Source organism: Actinia tenebrosa, unplaced genomic scaffold (genome assembly GCF_029948245.1).
Source record: "Actinia tenebrosa isolate PJP-AT-01 unplaced genomic scaffold, QUT_ActTen_1.0 PGA_scaffold3__52_contigs__length_22856419, whole genome shotgun sequence".
NCBI lineage: Eukaryota > Metazoa > Cnidaria > Anthozoa > Actiniaria > Actiniidae > Actinia > Actinia tenebrosa.
Genome location: NW_028292580.1, coordinates 20,581,785 through 20,600,046, shown reverse-complemented (window position 1 = coordinate 20,600,046; position 18,262 = coordinate 20,581,785). Strand labels below are relative to the sequence as shown.

Sequence of the window (18,262 nt, the reverse complement as noted above, 5' to 3'; positions counted from 1 at the left end):
TTCTCTGCCATGGTAACGGCTTTCCTTTCTGTATCTTTTTAATAACACTTATAGCCAGTAATTTTTCCATGTTAATCCTAAATTCTTTGTTCATCATAAGCTCGTGGTGTTGTAGCTCCCAAGGGACATATGTCAAAAAGCTTTAATCTTCAAGCACCGCAGTTCTAGGTAATAATTACTCTAGTTAGCTGTACAAAACTACAATATGAGAATGCCAATAATGACAGCAAGAATTCATGTTGTTTTATAAACTCTGTATGAAGTTTAATTGAGAGAAAGTTCTTCTACGAGCTCACAAGAAATGGCGAGAAATATCTTTACTTTCGAGCAAGAAAAATGACGAAAGTTGATCGTGTTTGGGCTGCGTTAGCTATCGTTTTTCTTTTCATTTTTGTGACGAAAGTATACGGTAAGTAAACAATATTTTATTAGCACATTTTATTCTTATTTGTACAGTTTTCTAAAGACATAATGAGTCGAAGAATACGCCAAATATCAGAAACTTTCTCTACAATTCAAAACGTAGTAGTCCAAGTTTGCAAGAAAGACTATGTTTTAGGCCGTGTAATTAATAAGAAAGGCTTTACGAGAGTTATATAATGCAAAGAAAGATTGCCTTTCAGCATGTGTTTTATTACAATGCCGAAAAAGTAAAATGGCACTAGAAAACATCCGATTTAAAATAACATTTTAGTGTTCACTATACAACCGTTTGGAAGTTTGTTTGTAGTCTTTCACTCCGTTCAATATGCAAGCTCGAAGGCAGTATCTTCGTAAATTGTAAAATGGTACTAAGTTTAATTATTTGTTTGTGCTTGTTTAACGTGTAATGCTTGTTTACACATCTTTCTCTATACATTTCTCTTGGAAAAGCAAAAAAATTAAAGTAAAGAAATAGATGGTCACGTCCTGTATTAGCTTGTCAATCAATCTTTGAATCGGCGCCCATGCCAACCGTAACTAATCGAACTCATGTTTAATCTAGTTAACACTGAACGAGAAAAAAAACTAATTACTTCAAAAGACTCTACCACTACCAGAATACTAAAACAACGAAAATTAGCGGCAGCGAAGTTGAATACTAAACAATGAACCACATTGTTGTACCTCATTTTGCTCTGTTTACCATTCGCCCTCCCTTTAACGCCCCCTTCTCCAAACACTCACCTTATTGGTTCAGTAGTAACTTTGGAAAAAGACTCCATGCAATTATCTATTCAATTTTGATTTGTAAGGGGGAAAAATGAGGCCAGTGCATTTACAATTGCTAAAGGAGGTATTGATAAGTCTATACTTCGATACAAAAATTATTAGAAAGACAAACGCAAATGCCTAGCATGGGACCTAGAGTCCCGTTCGCACTTTCCGCTTTGGGTAGCATGCTGCTCCTGTAATTTTCCTTCTTGATCGATACCGAATAAAAGTCGTACAGATTGCTGCCAGCACCAAAAAAAAAACCAAAAAAAACAAACAAAAAACATTATTGATCAATTCGTACTTCAGAAGTGTTCAACTCGTTCTCTACAGTGCGGCTACCAATCGTTGTATTATTTGAGAGGTTTAGTCTCAAAGGCTCTCTTTCGGACTTTGACTAACTGGCCGCTAACTAGAGGATGGTCGCTTAATAAAGGATGGTTGCTTAATAGAGGTATACTACATAAATAAGTGAGAACGTAATCTTTTCTTTCCTAGGGCTTGGTCCTCCCGTGTTTGCAGCACTCTCGTACACAGGCACAATCAATGAAAACTCTCCTGCAGATACAACGGTTGCAGGGATTTCCATACTGGCGATTGACCCAGATGGGGATGCAATCTCTTACAGCATTACTAGCTCATCTGGGCCATTTAAATTGAAAAGTGATGGTACAAAAGTGCTTACTAATGGGCAGAGTATTGATTATGAGACTACTAATTCGTATACTTTGACTATACAAGCATCAGCTGCAGGTAAATTGAAATCGCATTCTCTTTCATTTACACTCTCGTCCTCTCTTACAAATCCTCTTTGATATTATTATTTATTCGTCCGCGTCCCTGTCCTCGTCCTCGTCCTCGTCCTCTTCATCATCTTCGTCTTAATCTTCATTCTCATTATCATGATCCTCCTCATCATTATCAAACCCTTTCCTCGATCTTCTCCTTATTCCTCGATCGCCTTTCTTTTAGCCTTCTTCTTCTTCTTCTTCTTCTTCTTCTTCTTCTTCTTCTTCTTCTTCTTCTTCTTTCTTTTTTCCTCCTCCTCCTCCTCCTCCCCTAGCTCCTCCTCTCCTCCTCCTTTCCTCCTTTGTCTTCCTCCTCCTTCTGCTCTTATTTTCGTTCTCCTCTTCTTCCTCCTCTTTTCCCCCCTCTTAGTCCTCGTTCTCTTTTTCATTCGTCCTTCTCCCCCTTTGTCCCTTGTTTCTTTCTGACTCCCAATATTAAGTGACCGATTTTTATTCTATTTAAACCAGGTCTCACGGCAACAGTTACAGTAACAATCAATGTTGTCAACGTTAACGAAGCGCCGGCCTTCGATCATTCCACGTACACTGCTAGCATCAGTGAGAACAGCGTCAATGGGACAGACATTATCATGATACCTTCGACAGATGTGGACAGTGGTGACACTCTTGCATACACACTCTTAGGGACAGGTGAGGACTCATATGGTCCATTTTACACGACAGTAAAAAAATCAAATAAAAAGGTTTGCGTCAATCACGTAGGGACCTTTTGCATGTTCAGTCTAACGAGCCAGAGGGCTTATCACTAAAGCACGCAGTCGACGCCAGATTAAATTGAAATGTTTATAAGGTGATTTTTGTGAAGGAAAGTAAATCGGAGAAAAAACCTCGAGGTACAGGAGAGAACCAACAAAGCAACTCTAATCCGGGCTGTGATGGGCTGTTCACAAATAGTGTTGAAAAGCGGCATTAGCATAAAGCAAGAGAGTAAGACGTACTTCATACTTTTTTGCATGCCATGCATGTCTCTGGACTAGAGGGGAGGGGGGATTGGGCTGGGGGATAAAAACTATTGAGGGGCAAATTTCAGCGTCTACTCATACTTTATGCCTCTCGTTATTCTCTCTGTACTCCCTAATATTTCCACTGTACAGCGGCCTTGATTGCATATCACCTGATAATTTAGGTTTTCATTGACTTTTAGGCTCTTCAAGTTTTAGTGTACTGAGTACAGGCGTCATAGAAGTTTCAGGAAGTCTTGACTTCGAGTCGAAGTCAACCTACACTCTGACTATCAAGGCTGCAGACATAGCAGGGCTGTTTGTTACTGCAACAGTCATCATCTCAGTGACGGACGTCAATGAAAACCCCACGTTCAGTTCAGCGCCATATTCAGCTACTGTAGCTGAGAATGATGCTGGTGCAAGTGTTGTGACCGTATCTGCTACTGATGTCGATGCAGGTATGTTCACGTACTTCAAAATAAAACCGATCCCGATAATAGCATATACATATACAAAAGAAACATAAATGTAACGAAAGAGTAAGATGTGTTTATAGTGTGAAAGAAAAAGAAACGTGTCCCAAATGACTTCTCTGGAACGAATGCCGACTCTGGTAATTACACAATAGACCACGCTTTTCACCACTTTAGAAACATATATATATTGATCAATAATTTTAAATCTTTCTTTTGAATTTATATCTTTAGGCAACACTGTATCTTTCAGTCTATCTGGATCAGGAAGTTCAGACTTCGTTATCCATGCGACCAGCGGTGTCATCACATTAAGCCAGGCGCTTGATTATGAAAGAAGATCGTCCTACTCTCTAACAGTCGCAGCTTCAGATAGCAACGGAGGCTTGGCTACAACGTCCCTGACAGTCACCGTAACCAATAGCAACGACTTACCTGTGTCAATTAGTAGTTTGTACGCTGCGACTATAGATGAAGACGTTAGCGTTGGGACGAAAGTGGTTCAAACATCAGCGACAGATCAAGACGGGGATTCGATTACTTACAGCATATCTGGTAGTTCAGACTTTAATATCACAAGCACTGGTATGATCACGACGGCCAAGACCCTGGACTTCGAGACTACATCAAGCTATAGCCTGACAGTTTCCTTCTCCGACAGCGTAGCAACGGTTACTAAGACTGTATCTATCACCGTAGTGAATAAAAACGATGCCCCTAGCTTACCGAGCACTCCGTACACCGCAAGTGTTGCAGAAGATGTGGCAGTTGGTACAACGGTATATAATGTGAGCGCGATCGATGCCGATGGCAATTCAATGGTTTATTCGGTATCTGGTGCTGGTTCGACACATTTTTCTATCAATTCACTGACTGGAGCAGTAACAACAAGTAAAGTATTAAATTACGAGGCTGCGACATCTTACTCACTAGTAGGTAAGTGGTAAATCTTGCTTGTTTTCTTCTTCTTTAGACTTTAGGGACACTACTGTTGAATTGAATTCATTTAAAGGAATGCGGCGCGTGAAGTAATATTTTGGTAACCCAGTAATTGGACTTGATTTTTATTGTTGGAAAACATACATACTGTTAAACCAGTAGTTTACATTGAGGCCCGTACTGTTAGCTTCCAGATAGTGAATTCGCATGCGCATCGATCTAGTGTGAAAGCCTCATGAAAGTCACCCGCAAGTAATATTAGGCGCTATTTGCGTTTTTTAGCTTTCCATTCCTTTTCTTTTTGATTAATCAAGAGAGATAGCCTTTTGGGAAGATCCATGTACCACATTTTCTCGACGTTTGTTTGGGAGTTCATTCTTGATTTCAGAGCCCACGTCCCTTTTTAGGCTTCCAAGAAACCAAGGGGCAATTGGCGATTTATTTTAGCTACTGTCATGTGTCACCATCATGAAATAGAGTTCATATTCTACTCTATAATCATACTGTTTAAATGCTTTGTGTTTGGCTACTACAAAAGTGCACAAGCGTAGGAAAGCGTAGGAAGCGTAGGCGTATTGCTTTCGACACCAAAATTGATTTAATTCATGCGGGATTTCAGTGTATTTGGAGGGAAATAGTACATACAATCAAGGTTTTGCTTTGCGTGGTTTTGCTTCTCGTATTCGCCAAAAGGTTTCAATTTCTCTATGATTGAAGAAGGTAGTTCGAGCTCTGTGGACGGGAATAGTCCAAATCAAAAATTATTCAATATGTTGACACATGCGTTATGCAACAAAATTCAAGTATCCTTTTTCTTTTTCAGTCAGGGTAACAGACGGGAATGGCGGAGAAGCAACAACGAGTCTAACAATTACTGTGACTAACACTAACGACTCACCAGCATTTCTTGGGGCACCTTACTCAACAACAGTTGAAGAAAACTTAGTTAGTGGCACCAGTGTATTGAAAATATCTGCTCTCGATGAAGATTCTGGCGATAGCCTTACGTACAGTTTATCAGGTACAAATAATGGACACTTTTCTATTGGTTCGAGCTCTGGATTGATAACAACTGCACAAACTTTGGACTACGAGTCGACGAGCTCATACTCCTTAACTGTATCGATATCCGACGGAACAGCTTCAACTTCAACAACTATTTCCATAACTGTGATCGATAGAAATGATTCGCCGGTGTTCTCAAACTCTCCTTATTCGTCAACCGTGAACGAGAATAATGCTGGGTCAGCGGTATACACTGTAAGCGCGACTGATGCTGATACTTCTGACACCATTACATACTACTTAACCGGAACCGGAAGTGCAGATTTTATTGTTAACCCCTCAACCGGTGTGGTCAGCCTTACTAGAGCTCTTGATTATGAGAGGTTATCTTCCTATTCTTTGACTGTGTATGCTATTGATGGTCAAGTTGGTGCATCGACGAATCTTAATATCACGGTCAATGATGTGAATGATGCACCAGTGTTTCTGGGAACTCCCTATTCTACTCAAGTCCTAGAGAATCAGTCATCAGGGACAAAGGTTTTGAAAGTAACAGCCAGTGATGAAGACACTTCAGATATCTTGACGTATTCACTGAGTGGTACTAATAATAACCATTTTGCTATTGGTGGATCTACTGGAGTCATAACAACTGCTCAGGTGAGGAAACTGTTATTTTTAATTTCCTTGAAGGGAAAGTTTTCCTCATCATTCCTCTCATGTCTCACCCTGCATAGCTATAGACCTTTCTCATGCGGCAGCCATGTTGACTGGGAAAACGATTTTTATCTGTCTTGTGTAGCTTTACTTTCATACATTCTTGGGAACCCAGGGGTAAAGTTTTCGTTTCTCACTTCCTGAAAAAAATTCTGCGGAGCGAGAGAGGAGCGACAGAATCTCACCCCTGGGTTCCCGAGGATGCACATTTACCATGCTGGCTCGAGAAAAGTCATCGATTGCTTATGCTCCAATGGGTGTCATGGACTAAAATAAGTATGCACTTATTCGCATTCAAACGCTTCAGGATGAGTTTACGCCAGCTGACGCGTGATACAAGTTCAAGTTCTTCTGCATCAAACCACTGATAAACTACTAGCACTAAGAGGTCATGTGACCATACTCTCTGAGTAGTTGAGTTCTTTATGAGAAAACTATTGGGATTAAGAGATATAAGCGTCACGTCGCCTCAAGTTACAAGTTCCCAATTCATTTTTGAAATAAAGTTTGTTCTTTTCTTCGAACTTAGGTTCTGGATTACGAGTCCGTAAGTTCCTATTCGTTGACGGTTACAGTAAGCGATGGCACTACCTCAGTAACCTCGCCAGTGTCTATCAGCGTTACTAATGGCAACGATTCTCCAACCTTTGTCAGCGCACCTTACAATGTTAGCGTTAATGAGAACGATATCAGCGCGACTGTTTACACAGTTGTTGCTACGGATCAGGATTCTGGTAAGTATTAGCTGTAAACTTGTTTGCTCTCTGCCCTTCGTGCCATGTGGCGCTTGTGCAAACGCTTTCAAATCCCATTTGTTGTCTATTCTCCGTTTGCACGTTATGTCATACGTTGGTAGTATTTAACAAACGATTTCACAATAGTCTCGTTTGTTAATACCACCAAAAGGGCTGTAATGACTTTGTCTCATGCCTTTGATCCTGTGAATAGTCGCAAACGATAAATTGAATGCTTGGACACGTTCGAACTAAGATTAGGAATTGTGCACATTTTGCTGTCAGCAATGTCAAGTTCTTCCGTGTTCGCGCATCTCGATTTATGGCTCGTTCCTTTAAATTGCAAGAAAACAACGTATAGCATCATATCTCTACAAAACACGTACAAAACTACCTGCAATTTCACATAGGGTTCCCACGTGGCATCAAGGGAAATCCTTGTATTCTTGGTGCTTGCATAAAATGAAAGCTAAAGAGCACCACCAGTTTTCAACAATATCTTGGCGAATATCTTTTAACAAATCATTAACTTGTTTATTTTCTTTCTGACTTCGCAGACACCATAACGTACTCCCTCTCTGGCTCTGGAAGCACTTCATTTTCCATACACTCGACATCAGGTGTGGTTTCACTTGCTTCATCATTAAATTACGAGCAAGTCTCGTTATACACTTTAACAGTTCACGCATCAGATGGACGCGGGGGTACTGCGACAACAAGCCTAACAGTCAACGTACAAGACCAGAACGACCACCCAATCTTCCAGGGTACTCCATATACTACATCCGTTAATGAGAATCTTGCTATTGGAAGCGCTGTCTTTAGAGCAATAGTCAGTGATGAAGATATAAGCGATAGCCTAACGTACTCTCTGTCTGGTACCAATAGCTCACACTTTCAGATTTCCTCAAGTGGGGTGATTCAAACTGCAGCGGTCCTTGACTTTGAAACAATTAATTCGTATTCTTTGACTATAGCAGTGTCGGATTCGACAACTACAATAAACCAGCAAATGACTGTGAATGTTAACGATGTCAATGATAGCCCAGTCTTCACTAATGGTCCTTATACAGTGTCAGTAGAAGAGAACAATGCTACAGCTTCTGTTTATACAGTTACAGCAACAGATGCTGATAATGGTACTCTAAGGTATTACCTAACGGGTCCTGGAAGTGATTTATTCTTGTTGAACTACCTGACTGGCCTTGTTACCCTGACGCAAGCATTGGACTACGAATCAAAGGCGTCTTACACTCTTTCAGTTCTTGTTTTTGATGGTAACGGTGGATCCAACGCGACCACGTTGACAATCAATGTTGTCAATCAAAATGACCCCCCATCGTTCCTCAATACTCCATTCAGTGTGTCTATAAATGAAGACACTGTGTCTGGGAGTAGAGTGATCCAAACTTCTGCATCAGATCAGGATTCTTCTGATACACTAACTTACTCTATTAGTGGATCCAATAACGGACACTTCAGTATCTCCAACACCGGCATAATTAGCACATCCCAAGCACTTGACTTTGAAAGTATCAACTCGTACTCACTTACAGTCAACGTCAACGATGGAACAGTAACTACATCGACTCCATTGACTATAAGTATCAATAACATTAATGATGTTCCAGTCTTCAGTGCCGCACCTTATAATGTCTCTATTAACGAAAACACCACTTCTTCTACAAGTATCTTACAAGCCTCGGCCACAGACCAAGATGGCGACACGTTGATATTTTCGTTTATAGGAATGACGAGTTCTGATTTTACTATTCATAGCAGTACTGGAGTTATAAGTACGGCTGTAAAATTAAACTACGAAAAGACAGCGTCATATACTCTCAACGTCCAAGTTGACGACGGAAAGAGCGGAAAAACCTCAACTACGGCTTCCATATATCTCGTAGACCTCAACGACGAGGTTCCCATATTTGAAAGCGCGGTTTATAATGGTCACGTGACAGAAAACGCGGCAACAGGCACTTCGGTAATGGTTGTCACGGCCACAGATCAAGATTCCATTGACAGCACGCTGACCTACAGTCTTGCTGGCTCAGATAGTACGCACTTTTCAATCAGTAGCAGTGGTTTGATTCAAACTGCGTCTGCAATCGATCATGAATCAATACAAAGCTACTCTCTGACCTTGACCGCCACTGACAATAGCGGGAATACTGGAACAACAACTGTAATCATCTCCGTAGTCAATGCAATCGATAACTATCCGGTATTCGATAAAGCATCGTATGGTGCGAATGTTTCCGAAGACAGTAGCCCAGGGACGAGCGTGTTACGAGTCACGGCGACTGATGCAGATTCTGGAGATAAGGTTATCTACAGTATTTCAGGTACTAAGCCACATTACATTATATAACCCCACGTTTGTATTAAGTTATTTTAATCATGGCTTTTATCGATCTTAGTATGCCTTAAAGATGTAGCCCCTTACCCTAATTATGTTTTATATCTAAACTCTCACATTCCTAAATGTCAAAAATATTTTAAGAATATCAAGACAATAGTAAAAAAATAGCAAAAAATAAAAATATGGTACGTCGTTATTCTTGAGGCCTAAAGACCCCTTCTAGTACGTTGGAAGGCAGCTCAATTTGGAGGACATAACAATAGGTTTGCAATTCTCAGGAGATTGAAAATAATTTTGTTTTGTCCTCCAAATTGAGCTCCTTTGACGTCACATGTAAGGCTTTAATAAGATAATTTACAGTAGGATTTTTTTTTAATCGGCCACCCTTGGGGAATTGTCAAGCGGCTACAAAAAAGGTTGGTCGCTGAATATAGATTGCCTTTAGTAGTAGTTTCTATTGTGTATTGAATCTTTCTTCCAGGCGCAGACAGCTCCAATTTCACCATCAATGAGAACACCGGGGTCATATTCACAAATGTAGGCCTTAATCGAGAAGCAAAAGATTCCTACGTATTTACTATGACTGCTACAGATAAGGGTTCTCAGTCCTCCACAGCTACCGTTACCATAGCAATAACGGATAAAAATGACAACAGTCCAGTGTGTAGCCAGGCTGTTTATACTGCTTTTGTATCAGAGAATGCGACCACTGGTTTATCTGTGATAACAGTTTCATGTCCAGATATTGATGCTAATAATAACGGCCAGGTTAGTGCAACTCTATCGTACGTACCCATGCGCCTCTATTGCTTATTTTTGTTCAATCACTAACAGTTATCCCTTATCAATACTGATCATCATCATTACCATCATCATCAACACCATCATCATAACTACCACATTTATCTTTATCATCATCACCGTCATCATCATGACCACCACTAGCAGAGACCTCCACGACTTCGGCCGGCACAACCACCACCATCATCACTAACACCATCAACACCACCACCACCAGAATTAACTCTATTTCCAACATCGCGGTTATAACATCATCATCATCATTATCATAATCACCATCATCTTCATAATTATCATCATCATCACCATCATCATTATCTTCATAATCATCATCGCACCGTCACAATTGGCGCATGGTGGTCTAATCTCATCCCTTTTGTTATCCATCAGGTAACTTACAGCATAGCATCAGGAGATGGTGGAAAGTTTACGATTGATTCAAACACTGGAGTCATTAGCACCTCAGCTGCGCTTGACTATGAGTCCACGTCTTTCTATACAATCAACATCCAAGCCAGTGACACAGGAAGCCCACCAAAGCAGACTACCACATCTGTTATCATTGACATTCAAGGGATCAATGAACACGCACCTTCATTCATCCCAAACAACACATATCAACTATCATTGGTCGAGGACATCTCAATTGGACATGACGTCATAACAGTGTCGGCGAATGACGCAGATGGGGGAATACAAGGCCAGGTCACTTATGCAATCACTAGCGGAAATACATACGGGAACTTTGCAATCGATAGGACAAATGGACTGATAGAAATTCGCAAAAACTTAGATTATGAAACTACTTCACAAATACAACTGACAGTTGTTGCCACAGATGGAGATACCGGAAGCCCTTTAAGTGCTACGGCAACTGTTGTAGTCAACATCGTTGACAGTAATGACAACTCTCCCGTATGTAGCCCTAGTTTATTGACGCCTGCAGTTCTAGAGTCAGCGGTGCCTGGGAGTGCGGTTGTGACGTTGAACTGCAGTGATGCTGACGAAGGGTCCAATGCTGAGATATCCTATACTATTACGAATGGAAATTCTGCTGGTATGGAACGCATATAGAGAGGCTAGAAAAGACCTAATAAGATGTGACTTATTGATTTTTCAAAAACGAGCTCTTAGATAGATCGATATTCAATCTAAGTTCAACTCAATTTGTATTCTTTTTATCTCTAACGTTGCTATATAGACTAGTGATTCACTTGAAAACAAGGGACTATGGCATCACAGGTTTTAAAACAACTTCACTTCACCAAGCCCCAACCCATGATAATAAGTGAAAAAAATTTTTTTTTTACTTTAATTGGCAAGAACTTGAAATACCTTACACACAATGCGTAGTGCCGATAATGATTAAGTGCCTTGCACAAATTTGCAAATATTCCCTATAATCACAGGCTGTTTTTGCTATATTTCGTAGGTACATTTAACATCTCCAGCAGTGGTTACATCAGCACGGTGCTGCCTCTGGACTACGAATCCACTCCAGACATACTCATTAACAGTTACTGTCACAGATAAGGGAATCGCTCCAAAGTCTTCCCAAGTTACAGTCATAATAGCCATCTCTCCAGTCAATGAACATATACCAGTATTCACAAGCAGTGGGTCTTATTCGGTCTCAGTTGCAGAGAATAGTATCGCGGGCTCAGAGCTCATCAGGGTAACTGCCAATGACGCAGACAGCTCGAATACCGCTCACGGGATCGTATCCTATGCCATCTTAAGCGGAAATGATGGGAATATATTTCATATTACTCCAGACAGTGGAGCGATTTCAATAATGAGATCTCTAGATAGAGAGAGTGCGTCGTCCTATTCACTGGTAGCCAAAGCAACGGATGGTACAAACGAAGCAAATGCTACAGTGTTGATAACTGTGTCAGATGTTAATGACAATCATCCGGTGTGTAGCCCAACGTTTTATGCGGCAAGCATCAGTGAAGATGCAGTGGTTGGTTCGAGTGTTGTACAGGTTACGTGTATTGACAGCGATGAAGGAATCAACGGCTTGTTGGTGTTCAGGTACAGAGTAGATATTTAAAAAGAAATTTAAGACGACTTGTTTTTGAATGACTTCTGGATCCAAAATAAACTAAAATCTTTTTAAATTCAAATATAGCTTACAGTAAGATTATTGTAAATGGGGAAAACAATGTTTGCACTCTTTATGCAGAACTCATTCCGGATAAAGCATAATTTCGAAACAAGCTCAAGAAGTTTTTTTTACTGCTTTTACGTTTATTACCGACGTCTGTATTGCTACGCGGCCACCCCAGACAAAAATCGCGACGTTCACTTTGCAATAGACTGCCGTCAATCAAACACGTTAGCATCATTTACACCCGTGTGTGATTCAAAAGTCGCCAAAACTTGTCTATTGTTTACAATGTTCATTATGAGCCACACTCAACGTGTTTGATTGACGGCAGTCTATTGCAAAGTGCACGTCGAGATTTTTGTCTGGGGTGGCCGCGTAGCAATACAAATGGCTGTAACCATGTTTGCTTCATTTTTTTAGCATTATTTGTGGTAACACAAATACTGATCTATCAGTGGATGCTAATGGTACTATTCGAACAGCACGTGCTTTGGATTATGAAACAACGTCCTTCTTACGTCATAACTATCAAGTCACGTGACTCAAGCAGTCCCAGCAGCACACAGAAATCCGTAACAGTGGAGGTTACCATTGACGTCATGCCTGTGAATGAGCATGCGCCAGTTTTTACATCCCCGAGTTACGCGTATAGCGTTCAAGAGGACACAGCCATTGGGACGTCATTGCTTAGGGTCACCGCCACTGATGCGGATGATGGACTGCAAGGTAAATCTTTTACATAGATTTTGACATCATATGTTTTATTTTGCTGTAAAGACACAGTCGTCGAGAATGGTAACAGAAAAAAATCTATATTAAGAAATTGTTCAGTTTGTTTGGGTTTTTTATTCAATTTTCACAATTGTAGTCCCCATATATTGGATAATTTCTGTCCTCCAAGATGACTGTCATATCTTTTGTTACTTCACATGAGCACCCCCAAGAATATGCAAGGTCATACAAAACATCGATATTTCGTTGAGTATAGCATGTAATGCGTATTCTATCTGTTATAGGCGAGATATCCTACTCCCTGTTACCATTATCAGCACCATTCTACATCGACAGATCAAGTGGTATCATACGCATCAAGAACAAACTTGATCGGGAAACCAGCGCATCATCAACACTGACGGTCACTGCTCATGACAGCGATCCAGTAACCGCTGATCGGCGATCAACTAACGTCAGTGTTGTGGTGACAGTTACAGATGTGAATGATAATGTACCGGTATTCTCACCAAGTCATTACAAGGTTCGTTTACATTCTCTAGGGGCTTGCACCATCACAACGATCACAGAAGGCAGGAACAATTGAATCTGGTCTAATCTAGTTGGCATGAAAAATAACTCAGATTGCCAGGGGAAAGAGGCTCTATTTTTGTGCTCCATGTCAGAATGCCATCAAGTGATTGCGCAAAGTCTCTCTCTTTTTATATATTCAATTGAAGAATCGTTGTCGGGTTCAGAATAATAGAACATACAAGCTGAGACTGAAGTGGCACATGGGAAGTACGCTAATTAGATGCATGCTGTGACCGGCGACCCGTGGCATCATCCACTGTTTTTGATACGCGTTTGGCATTCTAAACCGACTGCATGGATGGCGCAAATGAATAAATTATAATATAATTATGTCATTTCCCATGTGCCATTTCGGTCTCAGCTTTTATGTTCTATGTTTTTGAACCCGACAACGATTCTTCAATTGAGTGTATATATTAACTCATAAGAAATATAAAGTATAAAATAGACCTTTTTTAGCTTTGCAAATTGTTCATTTCAGATCACATGACATTCCCTTGAGAATGTTTTAGTGGCGAACGTGTTAAAACATTTACACATGAAAGAATTACCTCCCAAGAGTGGCATCACGTGGTATAGAATGTGCACAACAAACAACGAAGCTAAAAAGGTCCATTTTATTCTGTTAAAAAAATGTTTTTTTTTTTACCTAATAAAGGTGACTGTTGCTGAAAATACCACCGTTGGCACCAGTATCTCTCAACTACATTGCACTGATAGTGACCTGGGCACTAATGGGAATCTCGTGTACAGCATATCAGAAGGGGATCCTGGTGGTTACTTCAACGTCTCATCCAATGGAAGTGTTACAACTATTAAACAACTAGACTACGAGACACTACAGTCTTATGCCTTAACGGTTCAAGCACGTGACAGTAGTTTACCAATTAGCGCGCAACTTGTCTCTGAAACTCATCTTGACGTCATAGTCGGGGCTATCAATGAGCATGCGCCTGTTTTTAGCCAATCAGATTACAAGGTTACGATAAGTGAGAACAGTACTATCGGGACTTCTTTGCTGGATGTCGATGCGACCGACAGCGATTTGGGACCTCAAGGTACAATCTCATTCTCGATATCAAGTGGATCTCCTTTCTACATCGATGGAAACTCTGGCATTATTTTCTTGAAAGAACCGCTGGATTACGAGACTGTGGCTTCGTATTCCCTGGTAATTACAGCTACTGATAGTGATACAGATTCTCCCAAAGCTTCAACAGTGAATGCAACCATTCTGATAAATGATGAGAATGATAACGCTCCTACATTCACCCCATCAGTATATAGTGTTACGATAGCAGAGAACGCTACGGTTGGTACTAGTGTGTTATCTCTGACATGCGCAGATGCTGACTCGGGAACCAATGGACAATACAACATGGCGATCGTTTCTGGTTAGTGTTCTTAAACACACATTCCTCTAAAAATCGATCAAAGCTAATAATTGGCTGACCAGGACAAAGGGGGTTGGGAGGGGGAGGGGTTGTTCCAAGGGACAAGATCACAGCCATATACAGCAAATATTCATTTCTTTCTTTAGTTTTCTCCATTTTGTGTATGTCCTAGAGTAGCGGATTTTGCATGAGTACGAAACGGGAAACGTACGTACGGTGCTGGCTTTCAGCAAGCACAAAGTACGAGATGACTTGAAGTAACTTCCGAAATGGCTTCTCGTTGCCAGTTCCAATAGCTCCTCCAACCATAGCACGTAGTTACAGCTACGGTAACATACTTACGATTACAGTACGAAAGCCGCTCTATAGTGAAATATTCAGCTCCCTTTCGACTTAAACTTCCTGGATATTTCATCCAAGTCATTCATTGTATCTACACAATATTTACTGTTCGACTTTTTTGGCCCGTTTTCTCTTTCTTTTGCTTGTTTTTGCTCTTGTTTTTCTTGTTCTTCCTTTATTTCTTGTAAATGCTAAAATAGATGGATTACAGAGAATTATAGTGCTAATTCCAAACTTCTCTACCCTTCCATCCAGGTAACACTGGTACTGGATTCTCTATTAATAATGCTGGTGTGGTTACTGTGGCAACGAGCCTCGATATGGAGACCACCCAATCGTATTCCTTGGTAATCACAGCCACAGATCAGAACACGTTTACTAAACTCACTGGAACAGCAAAAGTATCTGTTACAATCACAGGTGAGGAATTTGTAATACCGAGTTTGACTGATTGTAAAAATGATTGCGCAAGCTTCATACAGCTATTTAAAAAAGAGGGTTTGCTAAGGTATTGTTGCACAATTAAAGATAATGAGTCAATTACTATAATTTAGAAACAAAAGTTGGCGACGTTTCGACTAGAGCCCCAGGTCTTCATGCGAGCTTGGTCACGTCTGGTCTTGTTTGGTCACGTGATGGTTGTACACGGCTTGACAACCGGCGAGGAATATCCCTTAGGATATGAACGTTCCACGTGTAACGTGCAACGTGCAACATGCAACATGCAACATGCAACATGCAACATGCAACATGCAACATGCAACATGCAAAATGCAACCAAAACCTTTACCAACCTTCTTTGAATTAGCTGTAGACCACTTTATCTTAGGCATAATATTTTCCCCTGTTTCAGTTGTATCCATATTCACTTGCCTTATCATGCGCAATCGTTAAAAAAAAAACCTCTAGAGAATGACATCCCTCATTTGAAATGGGAAAACAATGACGGTCAATGTAAAAGGGACTATTGAGAACGACTTTAAAGCGTAAATATAAAGGAACACCCAAGGAAAACGATTGAGAGACTGGCTTTTCTTATCTCTTGTGAATAGTTAATCTTTTCTTTCTTCACAGACATAAATGAGCACACTCCGATATTCACCAATGGAGGTTCATATACAGCCTCTATATCAGAAAACTTATCAATAGGCTCCCTCGTCACCAACGTCTCCGCTACAGACAATGACCACGGGCAGAAATACGGCGTGGTTACCTACAATATCACTTCTGGTAATAAAGAAGACAACTTCGTCATCAGGCCTCTAGACGGTGCTGTGTTTGTGAAAAAGGCACTCGATAGAGAATCCATAGCTTCTTACACTCTACAGATCAAAGCCACTGATCAAGATCCAGTTTCTCCTAAATCATCCATAGCAACTTTATTGATAACTGTCTTAGATGAGAACGACAACGCTCCTCTGTGTAACCCGACGATATATAGCAAGTCCATAGCAGAAGACGTTGCCATAGGAACGCAAGTGGCTCAGATCACGTGCACAGATAATGACGTATCACCGAATATCATTACGTCATATGTTATAACATCAGGTATTGGGTTCACTTTATAATACTAAATGTAAGGATATGAAGCTTCTTTTAGTTAAAATATCCGGGTTTTTAGTAAAAAATATGCGGGCTAAATTGCATGCGTGAGAGCACTCACCACATGAGAGTAGAGCTCTTTAGGTAACTCCGTTGATTAGAGGGGTTTTCTCCAAATTCTATTAGTAGTTTTCCTTCCATTTTTGAAACAGAACAGACTAAAATATAATTCCATCCGTAAGCTGGTCGACGTGCCCTGAGTTTGATCAGCAAGTTGTTTCAGCGTATAGAAATACGTACATTTGAAATGTTTTGTTAGGTAACTAGTTAATCATGAATTGAACTTCAGAGAACAGCAGCTATATTATTGGGCAAACAACTTAAATAGTTCTATTCACAGTTCCCTAGCCTCGTTCCGAAACAAAATCTTATCCCTTGGCCTTACATAAATGTTTAACTCGTAAATCATTATATGCCTTTTATGTAAAAGTTCCCTTCACAGTTCCCTGCGCCATCTTAAAAGGTAGCCGTGCCTTTGCATCGAGCGAGACGAAAGTTGAGCTTGCAACGATAGAGGACATGCGAATAACTGTTTAAGATGTCAAAAAAGGTCTCTATCATTGCAAGGTCAGCGCTGTTCTTTCTTCTATGCACAGGCACGGTTACCTTTCAAGATGGCGCAGTTAACTGTGAAGAGGACATTGTATTATAATATGGCTGCCCTGATGCACGCTATATATACTAGACACAGGTATTTTCCATGACTTTAGGAAACTCAACGCTTTTTCAAGTTTCCGCTTCTGGGCTTGTGACGACAGCAGGTGCCTTGGATTACGAATCAGTCAAGGAATATGTTCTAGTAATCACCGTCACAGATGGAGGAACGATTACTAAGTCAAGTCAAGTCACTATTAGTGTTCAAGTTTCTGGTACCAATGAGCATGCGCCAGTATTTGGAAGTTCGCTTTACAGTGTCAGTCATTTAGAGGTGGGTGCAATTACCCTGTTACGGTTGTTGGTTCAAATTTGTTATCGATATATGATCATGAGTAGAGTTGAGTTACTGGCTTTCTATTGCGCATAGTAGTCCGAAATGGGAGAACATTACGCCCATGCTAAAAGTTTTATCAAAGATACTGTTTGACTATTGAATGTGTTTTGTTATTACTCATAGAATTCTGCAATTGGCTCAACCATAGCAACAGTTGTAGCTACAGATCAAGACCATGGTGGTGATGGATCATTCTCTTTCTTTATCTATTCCGGAAATGACGAGGGTCGCTTCCTCATCGATTCTTCTTCCGGTGAAATAGAACTGAAAAGACCTTTTGATAGAGAATCGTTGGACTTCTACAATATTACAATCGGCGCAGTGGATTATGGCACTCCAAATAAAACAAGTGTCACAACAGTTAGTGTTACTGTATTGGATATCAACGATAATGCACCTAATTGTAGCCAATTAGCGTACGTTCTTCAAGTGCCTGAGAATAAGACTATCAATAGTACTATAGTTAGTCTGGAATGCATTGACTTTGACAAGGATTATAACTCTCTGATAACGTACAGCATTATTTCAGGTAAA

General features: G+C 40.5%; 1 protein-coding gene across 1 annotated transcript in view; it reads left to right on the top strand.

Annotated features, from left to right (window-relative positions):
* Nucleotides 1–336: 336 nt before the first annotated feature.
* Nucleotides 337–18,262, top strand: part of LOC116303075 (cadherin-23) — a 36,028-nt gene continuing 18,102 nt past the window's right edge. The window contains 20 exon segments of the mRNA XM_089035991.1: nt 337–409; nt 1,693–1,947; nt 2,451–2,633; nt 3,148–3,405; nt 3,655–4,356; nt 5,183–6,024; nt 6,611–6,815; nt 7,373–9,163; nt 9,662–9,948; nt 10,372–11,038; nt 11,414–11,478; nt 11,480–12,018; nt 12,515–12,605; nt 12,607–12,820; nt 13,111–13,349; nt 14,058–14,793; nt 15,391–15,555; nt 16,210–16,683; nt 17,448–17,665; nt 17,852–18,257. Coding sequence (XP_088892117.1) covers nt 337–409; nt 1,693–1,947; nt 2,451–2,633; nt 3,148–3,405; nt 3,655–4,356; nt 5,183–6,024; nt 6,611–6,815; nt 7,373–9,163; nt 9,662–9,948; nt 10,372–11,038; nt 11,414–11,478; nt 11,480–12,018; nt 12,515–12,605; nt 12,607–12,820; nt 13,111–13,349; nt 14,058–14,793; nt 15,391–15,555; nt 16,210–16,683; nt 17,448–17,665; nt 17,852–18,257 — 8,410 coding nt within the window.